The following is an 18819-nucleotide window of genomic DNA, read 5'->3' on the forward strand; positions in this document are numbered from 1 at the left end:
GATAGATAGATAGATAGATAGATAGATAGATAGATAGATAGATAGATAGATAGATAGATAGATAGATAGATAGATAGATAGATAGATAGATAGATAGATAGATAGATAGATAGATAGATAGATAGATAGATAGATAGATAGATAGATAGATAGATAGATAGATAGATAGATAGATAGATAGATAGATAGATAGATAGATAGATAGATAGATAGATAGATAGATAGATAGATAGATAGATAGATAGATAGATAGATAGATAGATAGATAGATAGATAGATAGATAGATAGATAGATAGATAGATAGATAGATAGATAGATAGATAGATAGATAGATAGATAGATAGATAGATAGATAGATAGATAGATAGATAGATAGATAGATAGATAGATAGATAGATAGATAGATAGATAGATAGATAGATAGATAGATAGATAGATAGATAGATAGATAGATAGATAGATAGATAGATAGATAGATAGATAGATAGATAGATAGATAGATAGATAGATAGATAGATAGATAGATAGATAGATAGATAGATAGATAGATAGATAGATAGATAGATAGATAGATAGATAGATAGATAGATAGATAGATAGATAGATAGATAGATAGATAGATAGATAGATAGATAGATAGATAGATAGATAGATAGATAGATAGATAGATAGATAGATAGATAGATAGATAGATAGATAGATAGATAGATAGATAGATAGATAGATAGATAGATAGATAGATAGATAGATAGATAGATAGATAGATAGATAGATAGATAGATAGATAGATAGATAGATAGATAGATAGATAGATAGATAGATAGATAGATAGATAGATAGATAGATAGATAGATAGATAGATAGATAGATAGATAGATAGATAGATAGATAGATAGATAGATAGATAGATAGATAGATAGATAGATAGATAGATAGATAGATAGATAGATAGATAGATAGATAGATAGATAGATAGATAGATAGATAGATAGATAGATAGATAGATAGATAGATAGATAGATAGATAGATAGATAGATAGATAGATAGATAGATAGATAGATAGATAGATAGATAGATAGATAGATAGATAGATAGATAGATAGATAGATAGATAGATAGATAGATAGATAGATAGATAGATAGATAGATAGATAGATAGATAGATAGATAGATAGATAGATAGATAGATAGATAGATAGATAGATAGATAGATAGATAGATAGATAGATAGATAGATAGATAGATAGATAGATAGATAGATAGATAGATAGATAGATAGATAGATAGATAGATAGATAGATAGATAGATAGATAGATAGATAGATAGATAGATAGATAGATAGATAGATAGATAGATAGATAGATAGATAGATAGATAGATAGATAGATAGATAGATAGATAGATAGATAGATAGATAGATAGATAGATAGATAGATAGATAGATAGATAGATAGATAGATAGATAGATAGATAGATAGATAGATAGATAGATAGATAGATAGATAGATAGATAGATAGATAGATAGATAGATAGATAGATAGATAGATAGATAGATAGATAGATAGATAGATAGATAGATAGATAGATAGATAGATAGATAGATAGATAGATAGATAGATAGATAGATAGATAGATAGATAGATAGATAGATAGATAGATAGATAGATAGATAGATAGATAGATAGATAGATAGATAGATAGATAGATAGATAGATAGATAGATAGATAGATAGATAGATAGATAGATAGATAGATAGATAGATAGATAGATAGATAGATAGATAGATAGATAGATAGATAGATAGATAGATAGATAGATAGATAGATAGATAGATAGATAGATAGATAGATAGATAGATAGATAGATAGATAGATAGATAGATAGATAGATAGATAGATAGATAGATAGATAGATAGATAGATAGATAGATAGATAGATAGATAGATAGATAGATAGATAGATAGATAGATAGATAGATAGATAGATAGATAGATAGATAGATAGATAGATAGATAGATAGATAGATAGATAGATAGATAGATAGATAGATAGATAGATAGATAGATAGATAGATAGATAGATAGATAGATAGATAGATCTTTTCCATATGGGCATGCTAAGCCACAGTGTGAAATAAATATCTGGATTGCATCCAGATATTGCTATTTGAGAATTACGCTACAGAATTCTGACCACTTCCTTTGTATCTTTATCGCAGAGCTCAAACTTCTGCAGAGAGCTGACATTAATTATTGTGTCAGACGAGGCTGGGTGTCACATGACTGTGGTGGTGATGAAGAAAACAAGTATTTGAATACAAACCAAACAGCAGTTTTGAGAGGAGGAATTAGCAGAAGTTCAGCCAGTAGCATGACTGTCATTTACACCCCACCAGCAAATCATGAAGCAGTGTCCTGTACATTTTACCCCAGGAGTCTCTGTAATATCAAAACCCATCTGTAATACGGGAAAAAAACAAAAAAACAAAAAAAAACAACCCTAACTGAAGTGTAGTGCATGTTATAGTTTCACAACTGTCACACAGCACACCGAAACCTCACCTCTCACCCAACTACCCAGATTTGGCTCTCTTTGACTTCAAGTGTTTAGCTGTTGATTTGACACGCTCGTGTGTCAATCACAAAAACACGAGAGAAAACTGTTCAGAACAGAGTGTAGAGAGTAATCTGAAGGAAAAAAAAAGAAAAACAGCAGCTGCACATAACCCATTACAGAGGTGCACAAGAAAATTCCAGGACTTTAATGACCACACCTCTTATTAATACCTATACTCTCCCTGGACCAAAAGCCTAACAGCTTTCTCCCGTATGTTTACTCTGGTTTCCAGCCTGTGGTGTATAATATATTGTGACCATAAGCAAGACCCAAATCCAAAAGGCAGGAGCAAATTCCCCAGATATCTGACACATTTATCTCTTGCTCCCACTGTGTACTGCTGTGAGCCAACTCTTTTCACCAGACACTAAGATGTCGCACTCATTTCACAGCATTCCCCAGAGACAAAAGTTTGTCTAGAGACCTTAACCTGATGAGCAGCCACGTTGTACTGCACACAAAGTCTCCCCCTTTAATAACACTTTTGCTCCCTAAAGACGATACTGCAAAGTTCTTCAGGCCTTTTCATCTCCTGCACCTTCTCTGGGTGTGTCTGAAAGTCTTGTCTGTTTCTCCCACACCTTTAACTGTTTGTTTTTCCTGAAACAACACACCTCTGAGCATATGCATGTGTGTCAATGTGTTGGGCTCTCCCCCTGAGCTATTAGTCAACCTGCTGCATCCACGAAATCTGTATACACACACATAGCCCCATCAAGGCCTACATGCTGGAAAGAGTGCTTTTATCATTGTGTAAAGCTAGAGAAAGAGGTGGGGTGGAAGGAATTTTAATGACTAATACCTCTCAGCTAATCACGACAAATAAAACAGCAGGTTTTCCCCTCCATGTTGTGGTATTTGTTTAACAAATATAAATATATATTTCAGAAGAAAGAACTCACACAGTTACAATGAAAAGCTTTTATTAGTAATGTTGACGGCTTCATTTATAATTGATAATCTGCATCACCTTAATTAGAAAGGCTTGGACGCACTTTGTGGCTCCACAAAGTTTTTTGGGTTTTTCTTTTTTTTTTTTTTTTTTTTTGGGGGGGGGGGGGGGGGGGGGGTCTTGTTTTATGACAAAAGCTGACAGAGACTGCCCTAAACCCTTAACCTAAGTTGTGGAGGATGAAAAAGGACATTATTTTTAAGGTCAGGGTACTTGGGGATAAAACTACTAAAAATTGTAAGTTGTTAAGGGCAACCACGTACCCTGAGACCAGTGTGCATGAACACAAATTAATATTTAAGGAATGCTGTGGTGAAATGAATCAATAAGAGAAAAGACTGCTGGCAGGCTTCGGTGTCACTCCTGTGGGACCTTTACCTTAATCTTTCAGGCATATGTTTGTTCTGTTCCCCTCTGACCATCCACCTAGTGCACCTCCACCTTGACCCCCACCCTTCCTCAGGTGTTTCTGTGGTGATGGCGTAAGCCACCTGAGGCCTGCACCTGTGCACTAATTGCTGCGTCTGCAGTCCCTATAGCAGCAAAGGTCAACAATGTTACTGGTAATGTATCACCATGGCGATAGAGGAAAGGCGGCGCTTAAGAATAGTAAAAGAGGTAATTCACTTGTACAGCTTGGTGGAGGGAGAAGTGATGACACAGGTCCTGGAGAAGAGGGCTTTTTGTTTGTTTGTTTGTTTTTTTTAAAGGAAAAGGAAAATGTAGGTCAAAAAACCTGCTCTGAAGGACAAAGTCTTTAATAAACAATCATTTCACTGCTCTGAAAGCTAGAGGCCACACACATGTGGCAGTTAGCATGTTTTAATACTGATATTAAAAGGTAATATTTGGATCAGGTCCTTCCGTCTTCCTCTCTGTGCCCTCTGATAAAAGACAATCCCGCCATTGAGTGGGGAAAGACCTGTGCACACGAAGGTCTGCATTCCTACGATCCACCAGCTCGAACTGGACGCCCTCCAGAATTCAGTCCACAAAACTTAACAGCCACCATCATGGCACGCCTGAGTTTATACTTTATATTCATCATCACCCACTCAAAAAGTACATAACTAGGCTGTTGTACTCCAACACTGCTATCTTAAATATGGCCACTCTCTGTTCAGCTGTTGTTCATTCATGTACACAATCCCCTCATTAGAGATTCACATTTAAGAATACAGCTACTATGCTCTCAAGTTCATGACTATGCAGCTCCTTTTTCCTGCATGTGAGGAGTTTACATGCCAGCTTCTGTTCTCTGTCTGCAGTTTACAGAAAGAACAAGTGCGACAAACAAGCTGAATGACACAAAATGGATGGAATGTGTTCAGCACTTTTGGGCCAGGTATTTCCACATACTGTCCAGAGGCTGATAGGCAGTGTTGGCTCAGTTCCTTCAAGACAACAGGGGCAGGGTCACAGAACAAAGTTGCACCTGGGAATGAATGTGCAGTTCTGTTTTCACTTGACCTGAAATATGCATGAAGAGAACTAGAAAGTGCTGAAGTGGATAATCAGTGGGAGAATTTATACAATTTTTGCAAAACAGAAATTGCTATGCAATTGCAGTAGTGCTTCTACCCTGTACTTCACTTAAGTCTGCTACAAATGCGCACACAAATGATATCACACATAATGATATCAGCATATGTGCAAGTAATCAATGAAAACAATTAAGAGAGCTTTTCTACTTTTCACTCTAAATGATACACAGGATGTGCTCACAGTGATGACCATGCTCAGAAGCCCCACCCACCTGCTGTTCAAAACCTTCTGTTTACAAAGAGCAGCCAATCAAAAGGAGGTTGGCTTCTTCTTCTTTTTTTAAAAAAAGGATGTTTTTGGAGGAGGCAGAGGTAAGGTTCAACAAGTCCCAGTTTAATATAAAGAGGGATTACTTTGAAATTTGAATCATACAACGTTACTCTATTAGAAGAACAACAGGACAGAGCTGTAAGAACAACAATACAGAGCTTAAAATATGCATCACATGTTCACTTTAATAACATGGAAACAATGTTATGCATAGTTACTAATCAACAGGAGAACTTCTCAGCGTAGTCAAACATTTGTGTAGAGTCAGGTCTAATAAGATGACTAGATTTTCTAAATCTAAATTTGCAGTAGCCTAAAAGACAAAGAAAAAAAAGAAAAAAAAAGTATTGATGTGAGTGTCAGCAGGTTTTGTGGATAAACGGATCATCTGTCATACCAAAAACAAAAAACAAAAGTGAATGAAGTTAAAAGCACTTTCAACCTTTGAGAGGTTTAAAGTGCTCTTAAAAGAGGGTTAAAATGCACACCTATTGAAAAAGAACTCAGCTGTTATGAATACAGTGATAGATGCCTCTGCTCTCTTCTTACTGGTCCACTTCGGATTCAGTCCTCTAGTATATATTTAAATTTAAAAAAAAAAAAAAAATTGAAACAAATCAATACTGTTGCGAATGAGTACTATTAATACAACAGTGAGCTTTAGTATCATTTAGTATACGAAAATCCTTTTTTTTAGCACCTTTAATGTTAAACTATCTATGGTTACACATTATCTGAGCAGTCGATCTCAGAAGACACTGCACTACTTCCTGTTTTAGTTTTTTTTTTTTTCCATGATTTAAAAACAAAGTAATTTCAAAACACCATTTGTCAGTAGGAGAAATGAACAACTATTACAAACCAGTTCGATTTGCTGATAGTGTAAACATTACCTAGTGTTTGATAGTAAACCTCCCAAATGCGTATACACATACAACCTGTCATTCACACACCTGGGAAAAGAGAGTCCTGCCTCCTGCTCTGACTGCAGTGCAGCATCTACCATCTGAAGATCAACTCTTAACTGGCAGTTCTTAGAAAGATTATCACTCAAGAGATGTTGCCAATCTCAGGTGATCTTGACATTTGAGTTTCTGAGGTACCGTTTAGAAAAAAAAAAATAGAGATTGAAAACAATTAGATTCTTCCTTCTCACTCAAGGATGCATGCTTCCTACTACGAAATTGTTGCTTCTAATCTCTTTTTTTTTTCTTAAATACTGCTGCTTCCTCAAACAGCACGCTGTACAAGCTCACAGCTTTCTAGATACAGACTTGCTTGCAGTCTTATAGTTTTCCTATGAGGCAGTCTCCCCTGAGACAGAGAATAGACTGTACGTCTTTCTACTTAGCAGGGGGTTAACCCGCTGCTCCACAGCTTCTTCCTAGAATAAGAAAACTAGGAGCATTCTTATGGAGCATCGACCTCAAGCTGGGATCAAACATGCAGAACAATTAATTTATTTACTGATGACTCAAAAATATAAATGTCTTAATGGGAGTGTTTTAGATGGCATCTAAAACAGTGGCTTAATATTTAGAAGACTATTTCTTTCTTATTACAGTTATGGAATAAGCACGAAATCAGTTTAGCACTAAACTTTGGTTTCTCTTTTTCTGCAAGCAGATTTTCCCACAAACACAGAAAGCCCACCTCTGGCTAATAATATAGCTGATAAGAATAATAACAGTATTGAGATTCATGTCTGAAGCCCAAACTGTGGTACTTCCACTGATTTTTCTCTCCAGTCCACACAAATGTATATCACATTTATCACTAAACGGTTGATTTATTAATTTGTTTCCATCAAAAAACAAAGAACTAAAACTGCTTTAAAGTCTCAGAGTGTGTTTCTGCACTGGTGATGTGACAATGCCAGTTACAGCCAATCAGCAAATTATTAAAGAGAAAAAACAAAACAAAACACACACATTCGCAGCAGTTTCATTGGGAAGGGAGAGGGTGAGCAGTTCGTCAGCCATGAATAGAGAACGAACTATACAAATGTGATCTTTCACTGAAATGACTGGAATATCCTGTTGAGTCAGTTGGTCTGTCATGTGACCTACGTGTTCATACTTTCAGAATTTCACACCCATGGTAAATCAATAATTAGTCATCATTCAGAAAAGTAATCTAGTGACAACATAATCTACTCTTGGCGTTATATGATATTAAGAGCACATATCTTTAAGATCTGACCTGAGCTGACCCAGCAAGCCTGATTTTTTTTTCCTGCTAAATGAATGATTAGAGAGACAATCCAGCACATAACAGCAGGGTGCAAGATGCTAGCAGGCAAGGCATACACATACGTACGTGTGTGTGTGTGTGTGTGTGTGTGTGTGTGTGTGTGTGTGTGTGTGTGTGTGTGTGTGTGTGTATATATATATATATATATATTAGGGGTGCAACGATACACAAAATTCACGGTTCGGTTCGGTTCGATACTTTGGTGTCACGGTTCAATATTTTTTCGATACAAAAAAATGTTCATGCCTTTTTAATTTGTCATTTATTAAAATTATAAATATATATTTTAACTCAAAAGTACAGTTTTTAAATTTAACCCTAAACCTTGTGCGTGCTTTTTATTTTGACAGCGAATGCGCACCTGCGGACCACTTATGTGCAGCCCTGGTTATTTAGCTCGTCATATTGCAGCCACAGAAATTATTTTGTCCATGAAACCATAAAGCTGCACTTTCTTTTTGCCTTATAGTCTCATTTGTCATAACTTCTCCGTTTTGTGGTAAGCTTTTCTTTGGCTGTCACTTCTTCACCCTGACCTGTCTTATTTGGCTCAGCAGAACTAAAATATATATTCTGCTGGTTTTACACACGCACTCACATAAGCTCAGCGATTCTCTGCGCGATCAACCTCTCACATGTTTAAGCTTGCTGCGGGAGATTGCACTTGTCATGTTTGCATAGTAAGCTAACGATTAGTAAGCTAATGATTAATAAGACGATGTCAGAGGAATTGGTGCGCAAATTATCATCACTCACAGATCAGTGCTGTCGCTCTCTATACACAGTTCGCACGATTGCAAAGTGAAAGCAAAAAAACAAGCGGAAATTCAAACGCGATTTCAATATGTCACATATTGACAGTGGCTCACCGATGCCAATGACATAATTACCCAGCTACATTTCTGAAAGAATGCAAAAGCATTGACATATATTTTTCCTTCCTACAATAGCCCGACGGGCAGGGTAGCCCGTCTGAAAAAAATCGCTAGCCCAGGACGTCGGGCTAGCGATTTTGCGAGCCCTGTATCTGATTGAGGAATCACTCATCTTTGGAAAAGAGAGTTTATTACAGAGAAATGTCTCTTTCCAAAATAAAAGCTATACTATCCGCTTCTTCTGGGCTATATTCTCAGCAGCATAAGGAGAATCATGTGCTAACAGCTGTCTAAATGACTCGGCTAAAGTTAGTAGCATGCTTGTTGTTTTTGTCTTTGCACTAGGATGATGTCAGCGTAAATGTGCAGTCATATTCGTTGTGTTCCCACTAGTGCTTTCAGGTTAATCTCGTTGAAATGACCTTAACGCCACAACACGGCAAATCTCCGTTAACGAGCTACCGCCGATCGCCCCGTGCATGGGGCTAGACGGCCAACACGTTAACAAGCTAACTGCGCTAACACACTAGTTCCCACCCATGTAATTGAGCATTGCATGGCACATCCAACATACTGTTTTACTTTAGTCCATGACTCGCTTACCTTCAGGGTCATACGTCACATGAAAACCAAAATAATTCCAAACGCCAGATCTGAATGAGGGTGGGGGAGGTGCCCTGCGCTCTTCCTTCTGACTATGCTGTCTGTGTTGAGCGCTCAGTGGATCTGCGCTCGACAGTGCAGCCTAGGCGGAGTAGTCGAACGCAGATTCACTGAGCGCTTTATTAGTCCCACAAGGGGAAATTTCAGATGAGACTGAAACCAGCTTTCTTGGGATTGGCTGTCCCTCACAAACCAAAAGGGTTAAACGGCATGTGGGAGGGGCTTCTGGGTTCAACACAGACAGCATCGTCAGAAGGAAAGTTGATAAAATAAATTACAAATGTTGTATTGTTCGATACATATGCGTACCGAACCGAAAGCACTGTATCGAACGGTTCAATATCGATACGAATATCGTTGCACCCCTAATATATGTGTGTGTGTGATATATATATATATATATATATAAAACACCCAGCACGCCCCTGCGGGCGGTTTATCCTTCAAGCTCGGGTCCTCTACCAGAGGCCTGGGAGCTTGAGGGTCCTGCGCAGTATCTTAGCTGTTCCCAGGACTGCGCTCTTCTGGACAGAGATCTCCGATGTTGTTCCCGGGATCTGCTGGAGCCACTCGCCTAGCTTGGGAGTCACCGCACCTAGTGCTCCGATTACCACGGGGACCACCGTTACCTTCACCCTCCACATCCTCTCAAGCTCTTCTCTGAGCCCTTGGTATTTCTCCAGCTTCTCGTGTTCCTTCTTCCTGATATTGCTGTCATTCGGAACCGCTACATCGATCACTACGGCCGTCTTCTTCTGTTTGTCTACCACCACTATGTCCGGTTGGTTAGCCACCACCATTTTGTCCGTCTGTATCTGGAAGTCCCACAGGATCTTAGCTCGGTCATTCTCCACCACCCTTGGGGGCATCTCCCATTTTGACCTCGGGACTTCCAGGTTATACTCGGCACAGATGTTCCTGTACACTATGCCGGCCACTTGGTTATGGCGTTCCATGTATGCCTTGCCTGCTAGCATCTTGCACCCTGCTGTTATGTGCTGGATTGTCTCTGGGGCATCTTTACACAGCCTGCACCTGGGGTCTTGCCTGGTGTGATAGACCCCAGCCTCTATGGATCTTGTGCTCAGAGCTTGTTCTTGTGCTGCCATGATTAGTGCCTCTGTGCTGTCTTTCAGTCCAGCTTTGTCCAGCCACTGGTAGGATTTCTGGATATCAGCCACCTCCTCTATCTGCCGGTGGTACATACCGTGCAGGGGCCTGTCCTTCCATGATGGTTCCTCGTTTCCCTCCTCTTTCTTGGGTTTCTGCTGCCTGAGGTATTCACTGAGCACTCGGTCAGTTGGGGCCATCTTCCCAATGTATTCTTGGATGTTCCTTGTCTCATCCTGGACTGTGGTGCTGACACTCACCAGTCCCCGGCCCCCTTCCTTCCGCTTAGCGTACAGCCTCAGGGTGCTGGACTTGGGGTGAAACCCTCCATGCATGGTAAGGAGCTTTCTTGTCTTTATGTCAGTGGCTTCTATCTCCTCCTTTGGCCAGCCTATTACCCCAGCAGGGTACCTGATCACGGGCAGGGCGTACGTGTTGATGGCCTGGATCTTGTTCTTACCATTCAGCTGACTCCTCAGGACTTGGCTGACCCTCTGCAGGTACTTGGTGGTTGCAGCTTTTCTAGCGGCCTCTTCATGGTTCCCATTCGCCTGCGGGATCCCCAAGTACTTGTAACTGTCCTCTATGTCTGCAATGTTGCCTTCTGGTAGTTCAATCCCCTCAGTTCTGACTACCTTCCCTCTCTTTGATACCATCCGACTACACTTCTCCAGTCCGAACGACATTCCAATGTCATTGCTGTATAGCCTGGTAGTGTGGATCAGTGAATCGATGTCTCGTTCACTCTTGGCATACAGCTTGATGTCATCCATGTACAGGAGGTGGCTGACAACTGCTCTGTTCCGTAGTCGGTATCCGTAGCCAGTCTTGTTAATGATCTCACTGAGGGGGTTCAGGCCTATGCAGAACAGCAGTGGGGACAGAGCATCTCCTTGGTAGATCCCGCACTTGATGGTGACTTGTGCTATGGGCTTGGAGTTGGCCTCTAGTGTTGTACGCCACATCCCCATTGAGTTCCTGATGAAGGCTCTTAGGGTCCCATTGATCTTGTACAATTCTAGGCATTCCAGTATCCAGCTGTGGGGCATTGAGTCATAGGCCTTCTTGTAATCAATCCAGGCAGTGCACAGGTTGGTCAGTCTGGTCTTGCAGTCTCGGCTGATTGTTCTGTCTACCAGTAGCTGGTGTTTTGCGCCTCTGGTATTCTTGCCAATTCCTTTCTGTGTCCCGCTCATGTATTGACCCATGTGCCTGTTCATCTTAGCCGATATGATGCCTGACAGGAGCTTCCATGTAGTACTGAGGCAGGTTATTGGTCGGTAGTTATATATATATATATATATATATATATATATATATATATATATATATATATATATATATATATATATATATATATATATATATATATATATATATATATATATATATATATATATATATATATATATATATATATATATATATATATATATACATACATACACACACACACACTTCTTGCTGTTGTTAAAACTTTGTACCCACCCCCCTTTATATTTTTTCTCTTGTTTCTATAGGTTTCGTTTCATCTGACTCTTGATTTCTTCTCACTTTGCTTGAAATTGTTGTGAATTGCTTCAATACACTTCTGTAAACAGTTTACATGCACGGTGATCTATAAGTCAAGGACTTTTATTGTGAAAGGGAGGAAGAAGCCTCGTTTGCCCTTGTGCAGAACACATTCTGGTACAGAGCAGACATTGTGCCAATCTGCCTTTGAACCCAGAAGCCCCTCCCACATGCCGTTTAACCCTTTTGGTTTGTGAGGGACAGCCAATCCCAAGAAAGCTGGTTTAAGTCTCATCTGAAATTTCCCCTTGTGGGACTAATAAAGGTATATCAATCAATTCAATTCAATCCTGAAGGGCATGATTAGTTAAAATGGCTTCTGTCACATAAAAGACGAATGAAATACGGATTATTTTGACATGAGTCAAAACAGGTCCTCCATACACCCAGTCACTGACCTCAGTCGTGAACTGCATCCAAATGAGGCACAATTTAGTCTTGAAAAACTCGTTTTTACATTGTTTTTCTTAGCTGCTGTTGTTGCTTCAAGAGACAAACACCAACATCACAAACAGCTCATGTGAAACGGTGTGAAAATGTGTGTTTACATAACTGCCACGCAGATCCTCCATCAGCCATAAGCAAGACAAGACATTAAAAATGACAAATTAAAGGAAAAACCCATACGCTTGGCCTCTATAGTGTGGGGATCCAGTGGTAGTAAAAGGCAGGGTCTGGCATCTTTTGGGTCAATCTGACTCCTTTGTAGTCATAGCACCCTCACCCACATTTTGTCAGCCCCCCCCCAATGCACATGCATGCATTGTCAACTACATGCATGTGCAGAACTCACAGCTGACAGACAAAGGGGTCCAAAAGTAATTTCCTTTGTACTTACAGCTTATCAGTCACTAACCCTCAAAGTCCCACAGAGCATTTTGTTAGAGCAGTTGTGTAAACTTTCTGTGCAGAGACGCAACCAACAAGCAAGGACACACGTGAGAGTGGGCAAGCCATGTAAATGTGAACTGTGTCTGCAAGAGATTTATGCAAACTCCCTCCTCACACGCACAGAAACACAGAAACCTGCAGGACCTGGCTGGGTGTGGATTCATTTTACAGAGACAGAAGGGGGCATGTTTCCCCCCAGTCTGCAGCCCCCCTCTCCCGGGACAAGACGAACCAGTTTCCTTCTCTCGCCTTCTTTCAGAAACACGCACACAGGCACAGGCCTTGAATCATTCATTAACAGGTCTGACCCCTCCACACCCACCAGAGCTCACCAAAACCCCACAGGTCTCTCATGTCACCTGTTAGCCCCTCCCTCCTCCACCTAGGAATTACACAAGCATTGCTTTTCCATCACCAACACCTTACTCCCGTCCTCAATGATCAATACCAGTTCCCTTTTCCTCGTTACCTAAGGAAAACGCCCAATAAAGTCAAATGAGAGCGGATTATACACCTGTTGCTCCAAGAGCCCGGGACTAGTTTCCTTCTCCTAATTCTGGGTCTGGAATCAAATGAAGTCTATAAACACTTCTAAACCTCCTTACAGTAGAAAATGTGAGACTGTTGACAGCTTTTTAACAAGGTGTGAGGAATATTGATCTCACCTGCCAGGGCTCGTGGGGAGGGGGGGGCAGGGGGGATTAAAGACGCCAAATGACAAACATGCGAGAAACTTCTGAAAGTTGACAACGGAAATCTGGGATCGATTTACATTTTTATGACTCTAAAGTCCACAGAGCTAAGTTCACAAGAAAGATATTAAACTTTAACCTTTCAACAGGTGTGTGGTTCAAAAATGAGATATCACTTTAACACATCTTTAACTACATCGACAGAAGATGCGGGAAAAAGGTTTTATTTCTATATATATTCCTCTTAAGTTGTTTACTCTGAGGTCAGCGGTGTCATCCTAGCTAGTTAGGGAGGAAGGGAGGTACCTGTGCCTCGCCGGTGACGCTGTCTCTGTTCAGTTCCCCGATGTAGTACTGCTCCATCCACCGCCGGGCGTTTTCCGAGTGCCGGTGTGGGGGTCCCTCCATCGCCTGGCGCACGTCCTTGCCGGAGCGGCTGCGTATTAGTGCCTCCCCACCCGGGTGCATCCGCAAGAAGGCTGTCACGTCGTAAACCCTGGTCCCCATCAGCACCCAGCAGGACTCCTTGGTGCAGTGGCGGGCTACCTCCGTCTCCGTGAAGAAGCGGGGGGACGTGGACGGAGACATCCTGTTAGTGGAGATGTAAAAAGGTCCACCTGAACTGAAAACTGAGAGCAAGTCCTCCTCAGTGGACAGTCGACCTGACTAATGAACTGACTTTCGTAATGACACCGGAGGCTTTAAACTCCTGCCGTTCGCGAGACACGGACGAGAGAGGCGGGGTTTGTGAGGCGTTCACCAAAGTCGTAGTTAGTAGGTCTTAAACTGACTTACAATCACGTCTGCATATACGCGCATCGAAAACTTCTAAATAATATGCTACGGTGATTACTTATTCTTTTTTTTATGATTGCAGATTTTTAATATTTTATTTTAATATTTTATAACAGTAGCCAGAAAAGCCGTTATATTTACACAATAGCAAAAGCAAACCCTCCCCGAATACAGCATAACTCTCCTAAGCACCTGTTGCTGTTAAACCGATACAAGCGACACAACCGCTTAAGAAGTCTGTTCCGTGGACCCAACCTGCTGCTAAAGACTATTATAAATTGCTTTACAATATAATAGCTGAAAATTAACATCTCTCATGTTGATTATTCCAAATGAAACCGTTAAAGGACGTCAGTCAGATGACATCACATTCATAAAGAGGAGTCACGTTATTGGTCATCACTTCCTGATCAATAAAAATCTGGCGTTTGCTGCGCAGTTTTTCAACGTTAAATAAATATTTCCTTCCTTTTATAAAAGACCACGTATGTATTCACCCATGAAATTTTCATGTTAACATCAGGACGCGTTGAATGTATCATGTTGAAGGGGTAGTCTATAGTTTTTAAAGGGTCTCTGAAATTTCATCTAAGGTCGCTGTTGCATTCACGTGGTTTTGGAAAAAGTGCTTTTCCAAGTGTAAGTAAATTTGGTACTAAGGAGTGCTACAAAATCGTGTTTATGAATTCTTTTCTTTAAATAAACAAACCTTTTTTTAAAAAAAAAAATAAAACACTCGTTTGTAATTTGTTATGTTTGGCGAGAGAAGAACGTATCGTTGTTATAATGATTATTATTGTGTATTTATTTTACAGCTATTTAAAAACCAATTTAATGTAAATATTTTAAAAAAAGACGAAACTTTGGTTTGGACGGCCTATTCAGACTTTTTTTTTAAGTTATTTACGTTTGGATGCTAAATGAAAACCCCGATGTGGTTGTGAATTGTTATGCTTTAATTGGACAGAGATGCGATAATTACGTGAGCGTGAAGGCGACATAAGACCCAGCCTTTGTCCAAGAGCGCCGTCCTGCGTGTTTCGTTAAATATTAGTTAAAACGGTGTCAAAACCTCGGTGGAAAAAGTGATCGAAATATGAAGTGCAATTAAACTATTCTGTGACTCATAGTGGCGTCATATGACTCTTTGCTGATGATGGGTATGTCATGCCTGATAATGAATGTTTTAAAATCTGTGGCCGTTATTCTGCATTGAATGCTTTATCATTTTAATACTTTGGGTCTATTTTCCTAATAAGAAACTTTGTGGATGCAGGACTTTTATATATGACGGAGTGCTTGAAGTACAGTGTACTACTTCTATTCGAGTTAGACACCACTTAGTTAAAAGCATCACCTAAACTTAGAAATCTCATTAGTGGTATTGGTCTTGCTCAAAGGCATCTCCAAAGGCGGTAATGAAAAAAATTGCCTGCATAGCTGTTGGCATCAGTCTGCAACAACAGTGACTTTCGACCAGGCACATGTACATGCAAGCGAACAAAACAATAACATTCATATTTAATCTTTCAATAGAGTAAAATAAGCCGTTCTATACAATAGACATTATACACTGGAGTCTGCTATATAATATGGCCAGCTAAGAACATAAAAAAGCAAATCCGAGCATTTATAACAGCGTTATTATACAAGGGACTACAACCCTCGATATGTGTTGACCTGTTAGAGGGGTGCGATACCAGCAGGGGGCAGGAAAACATCAAATTGCACAACGAACCTCACAGATGAAAATTTCCAATCAGTCATTTCACACGTGATTAAAATGGACATTTTTTTTTTCATTTTCATCTGCAAAGGTCGTGCGCCAGTGTAAAGGAGGCATACAAAAACATACGCTGCGATCATTGCAGTGTGACGCAATTCGATGCTCGACTCAACTGTCGAATGTGTAATTTCTATAAAACATCTGTATCCCATATAGGTATTGGTCCTCACAGTGCCCCTAGGCCAATGCAAAGTTAAGAAACATAAAAACATACATAGATATGCCGTGATATTTACAGTTTTTTCTGATTGCTTAAACCCTAACTGTGATTCCTGTAGCACAATCTCTAAAACTATTCAGACTTATAGCAAAACCACTCACTGAGTTTGCAAAACTAAAAGCACAAAAACTGCTTTGCACTCAGTTTGCAATTTTGTAACACACACTTTGCAAAACTGTAGGCACAATTCACTGCACAACACTCAATTACCAAATTTCCAACACACTCCTAGCAAAAGTATACACATGTATGGCTATCATTAACACTAATTTGCCAACTGTCTGGCACACTTTCACATGTGAAAACTTTTTTAGATAATTAGTTCACTTTGCAATCAGGCTAAGCACTATAATACAGGTAAGCTGTGTGTGCGGAGTACAATGGAGGGAGCAGAAAGAGTGAGAAGTAGAGGAGGCCGAGGAAGAGGACGTGGAGGTGAAGAAGTAGGATGAAGAGGACAACAAGGACAAGGAGGAGCAAGAGGAAGACGAGGAGGGGGGAGAGGAAGGGTAGGAAGAGTAAGAAATAGAATTGCTGATGACATCAGAGCTACAATAGTGGACCATGTAATCAACCGTGGAATGACCCTGAGGGTAGCTGGCCAACGGGTCCAGCCTAACTCGAGCCGCTACACTGTAGCAAGTACCATAAGGACATCTTGAAATGAGAATCGGTTAGTACAGTCACTTCGCACAAAGATTTGTAGCACTGGCATATGCCAATGAGAAACACACCAATACCACTGATGTAAAAATACTGAAATTGTTACTTTACAGAATTGCTAGATGACCAGATGCTGGGGGCAGAGGAAGCATGTTCACTGCAGACCAAGTAACCCATATAGTCATTATGGCGATTGCAAATAATCCTATACTTGGAAATAAACACTTGTGTTTGTTTTGATGTGTTTGAATAAACACCAGTACTTGAAGTTTGGATCCCTCTATGCTTATGGATCTATGACAGAAGTATGAGCTCACACTGACATAGCCTACCTTGTGCACAGAGAAAGCAAAAGCCAGATGTGTTTTGTATTCATACCATCAGTGTGCAGTTGGCGCATTGTGTGCTTAGGAGATGATGGCTTGTGTGTACTGTTTGATACGGAAACACCATTTTTACGAAGGTGTGAAGAGTTAATCTAGCTGTGTTTGCTTTTGCAAGAGAACTACAATGTTTTGATGATTGGGTGACAGGTTTTCTTATTTGTGTGAAGAGTTTTGCAAAATTAGCCAATGGTTACAAAAAATGTGCTTAAGCAATCAGAAAAAACTGTAATACTAATCTATTTTCCAGCTGCTCTGAAAAGTGTAATAACTAAAACCATAAACCATAGTATGATGCAATACTGCAGCGCTAGCAGTTAGTTATGACACATGTACAACGCTACACGTACACGGCAATTTTGGATCACTAAAAACCGAGATTTTGAATACATTTATGATTTAAATTCAAATTTCTGTTTTCAGAAAAGGAAAGGTGGGATTTTTTTTGTCTTTCTTTGCCAAAGGTGTGCTTTTTCCCCTCCTTTTTTTTGAAGTGTGTGATGTGTTTTAACCACATCTTCTGTTGAAGGGGTCCCTTTGCGCCCTGCACACCTGGAGATAAGTAACTCACCTCACTCACTCACCATAGGGAGGAAATCCCTCATTTAACACCTGATCATTCCAGGTCCAATCCTCTCCGATTTCCATGATTTTCTTTTTCTTTATTTTCTACCTGTTGGAGCTTTTTATTTTTATTATTTTGAAATTTTGATGTTGGCTTACTTATATTTTGGGGTTATTTACAATTTTTTTTGATTCAGTAAAAAGGACTAGACTTGTTATTTCTCTTCTTCATTCTTCTGTTAAGTTTCCTACAGTTTAATTTTCTATTCACTGCAACTGAGAAATAATACTTACCTCTTTAGCATTTATGGAGCCTAACTCCTTCAAAAGGATAGAAAAGGTTGATAGAAATAAGTAAGACAAAGGGGACAAGATAGGAGAGAGCAGAGAGAAGAGCCAGAAGGGGGGCGCCCGATCTGGCTTTCCACACCTCCCTGATCCGGCGGGGTTCTTTTTTTCCCTTCTTTTTTGAAAAACATTTCACTGTGTGTTGTACTAGTTATAACTACATGTGACAAATAAATAAAGAATTGAATTGAATTGAATTTTTTTTTTGGCTGTTTATCTTGTTAAGTCAGCCAGGAAGAAGTGTAGGGCCATTTTTTATAAGTAAAGGGACTGGTGTAGGACCAGTATGCACTGGGGTGGGTCTATGTTGTTTGTTTTTTTTACCAGAACAGCAGAAGCAGCAGGAAACAATAAAAATTGGTCTTTTGTTTATTGCTTGCCAAACTGGATAAATAAATCATAAAATGCAACTTTCAAGTTTTGGACATTGTACTTGTTTTGCCTGCGTACAAAGAATTACAGCAGCAGTGACTTGTTGATTTTAAATTATTGGATGTTTGGTTGGACAAACAATGGAATCACCACTACACTACCAATAAGATAAGATAAGCCTTTATTAGGCCTGCAGTGACCAAAAGAAGCTTTTTGGTCACTGCAGAAAGTACAAGTTAAGAGC

At 39.6% G+C, this 18819-nt stretch overlaps 1 protein-coding gene across 1 annotated transcript in view; it reads right to left on the reverse strand.

Moving 5' to 3' along the window:
* The window catches only part of fa2h (fatty acid 2-hydroxylase), a 44414-nt gene extending 30261 nt beyond the window's left edge, over positions 1 to 14153 (reverse strand). The window contains exon 1 of the mRNA XM_004564629.5: positions 13751 to 14153. Coding sequence (XP_004564686.2) covers positions 13751 to 14032 — 282 coding nt within the window. The 5' untranslated portion in view covers positions 14033 to 14153. The remainder of the gene's footprint in view (positions 1 to 13750) is intronic.
* Positions 14154 to 18819: the final 4666 nt, after the last annotated feature.

The sequence above is a fragment of the Maylandia zebra genome, linkage group LG7 (assembly GCF_041146795.1).
Source record: "Maylandia zebra isolate NMK-2024a linkage group LG7, Mzebra_GT3a, whole genome shotgun sequence".
Taxonomy (NCBI): Eukaryota; Metazoa; Chordata; class Actinopteri; order Cichliformes; family Cichlidae; genus Maylandia; species Maylandia zebra.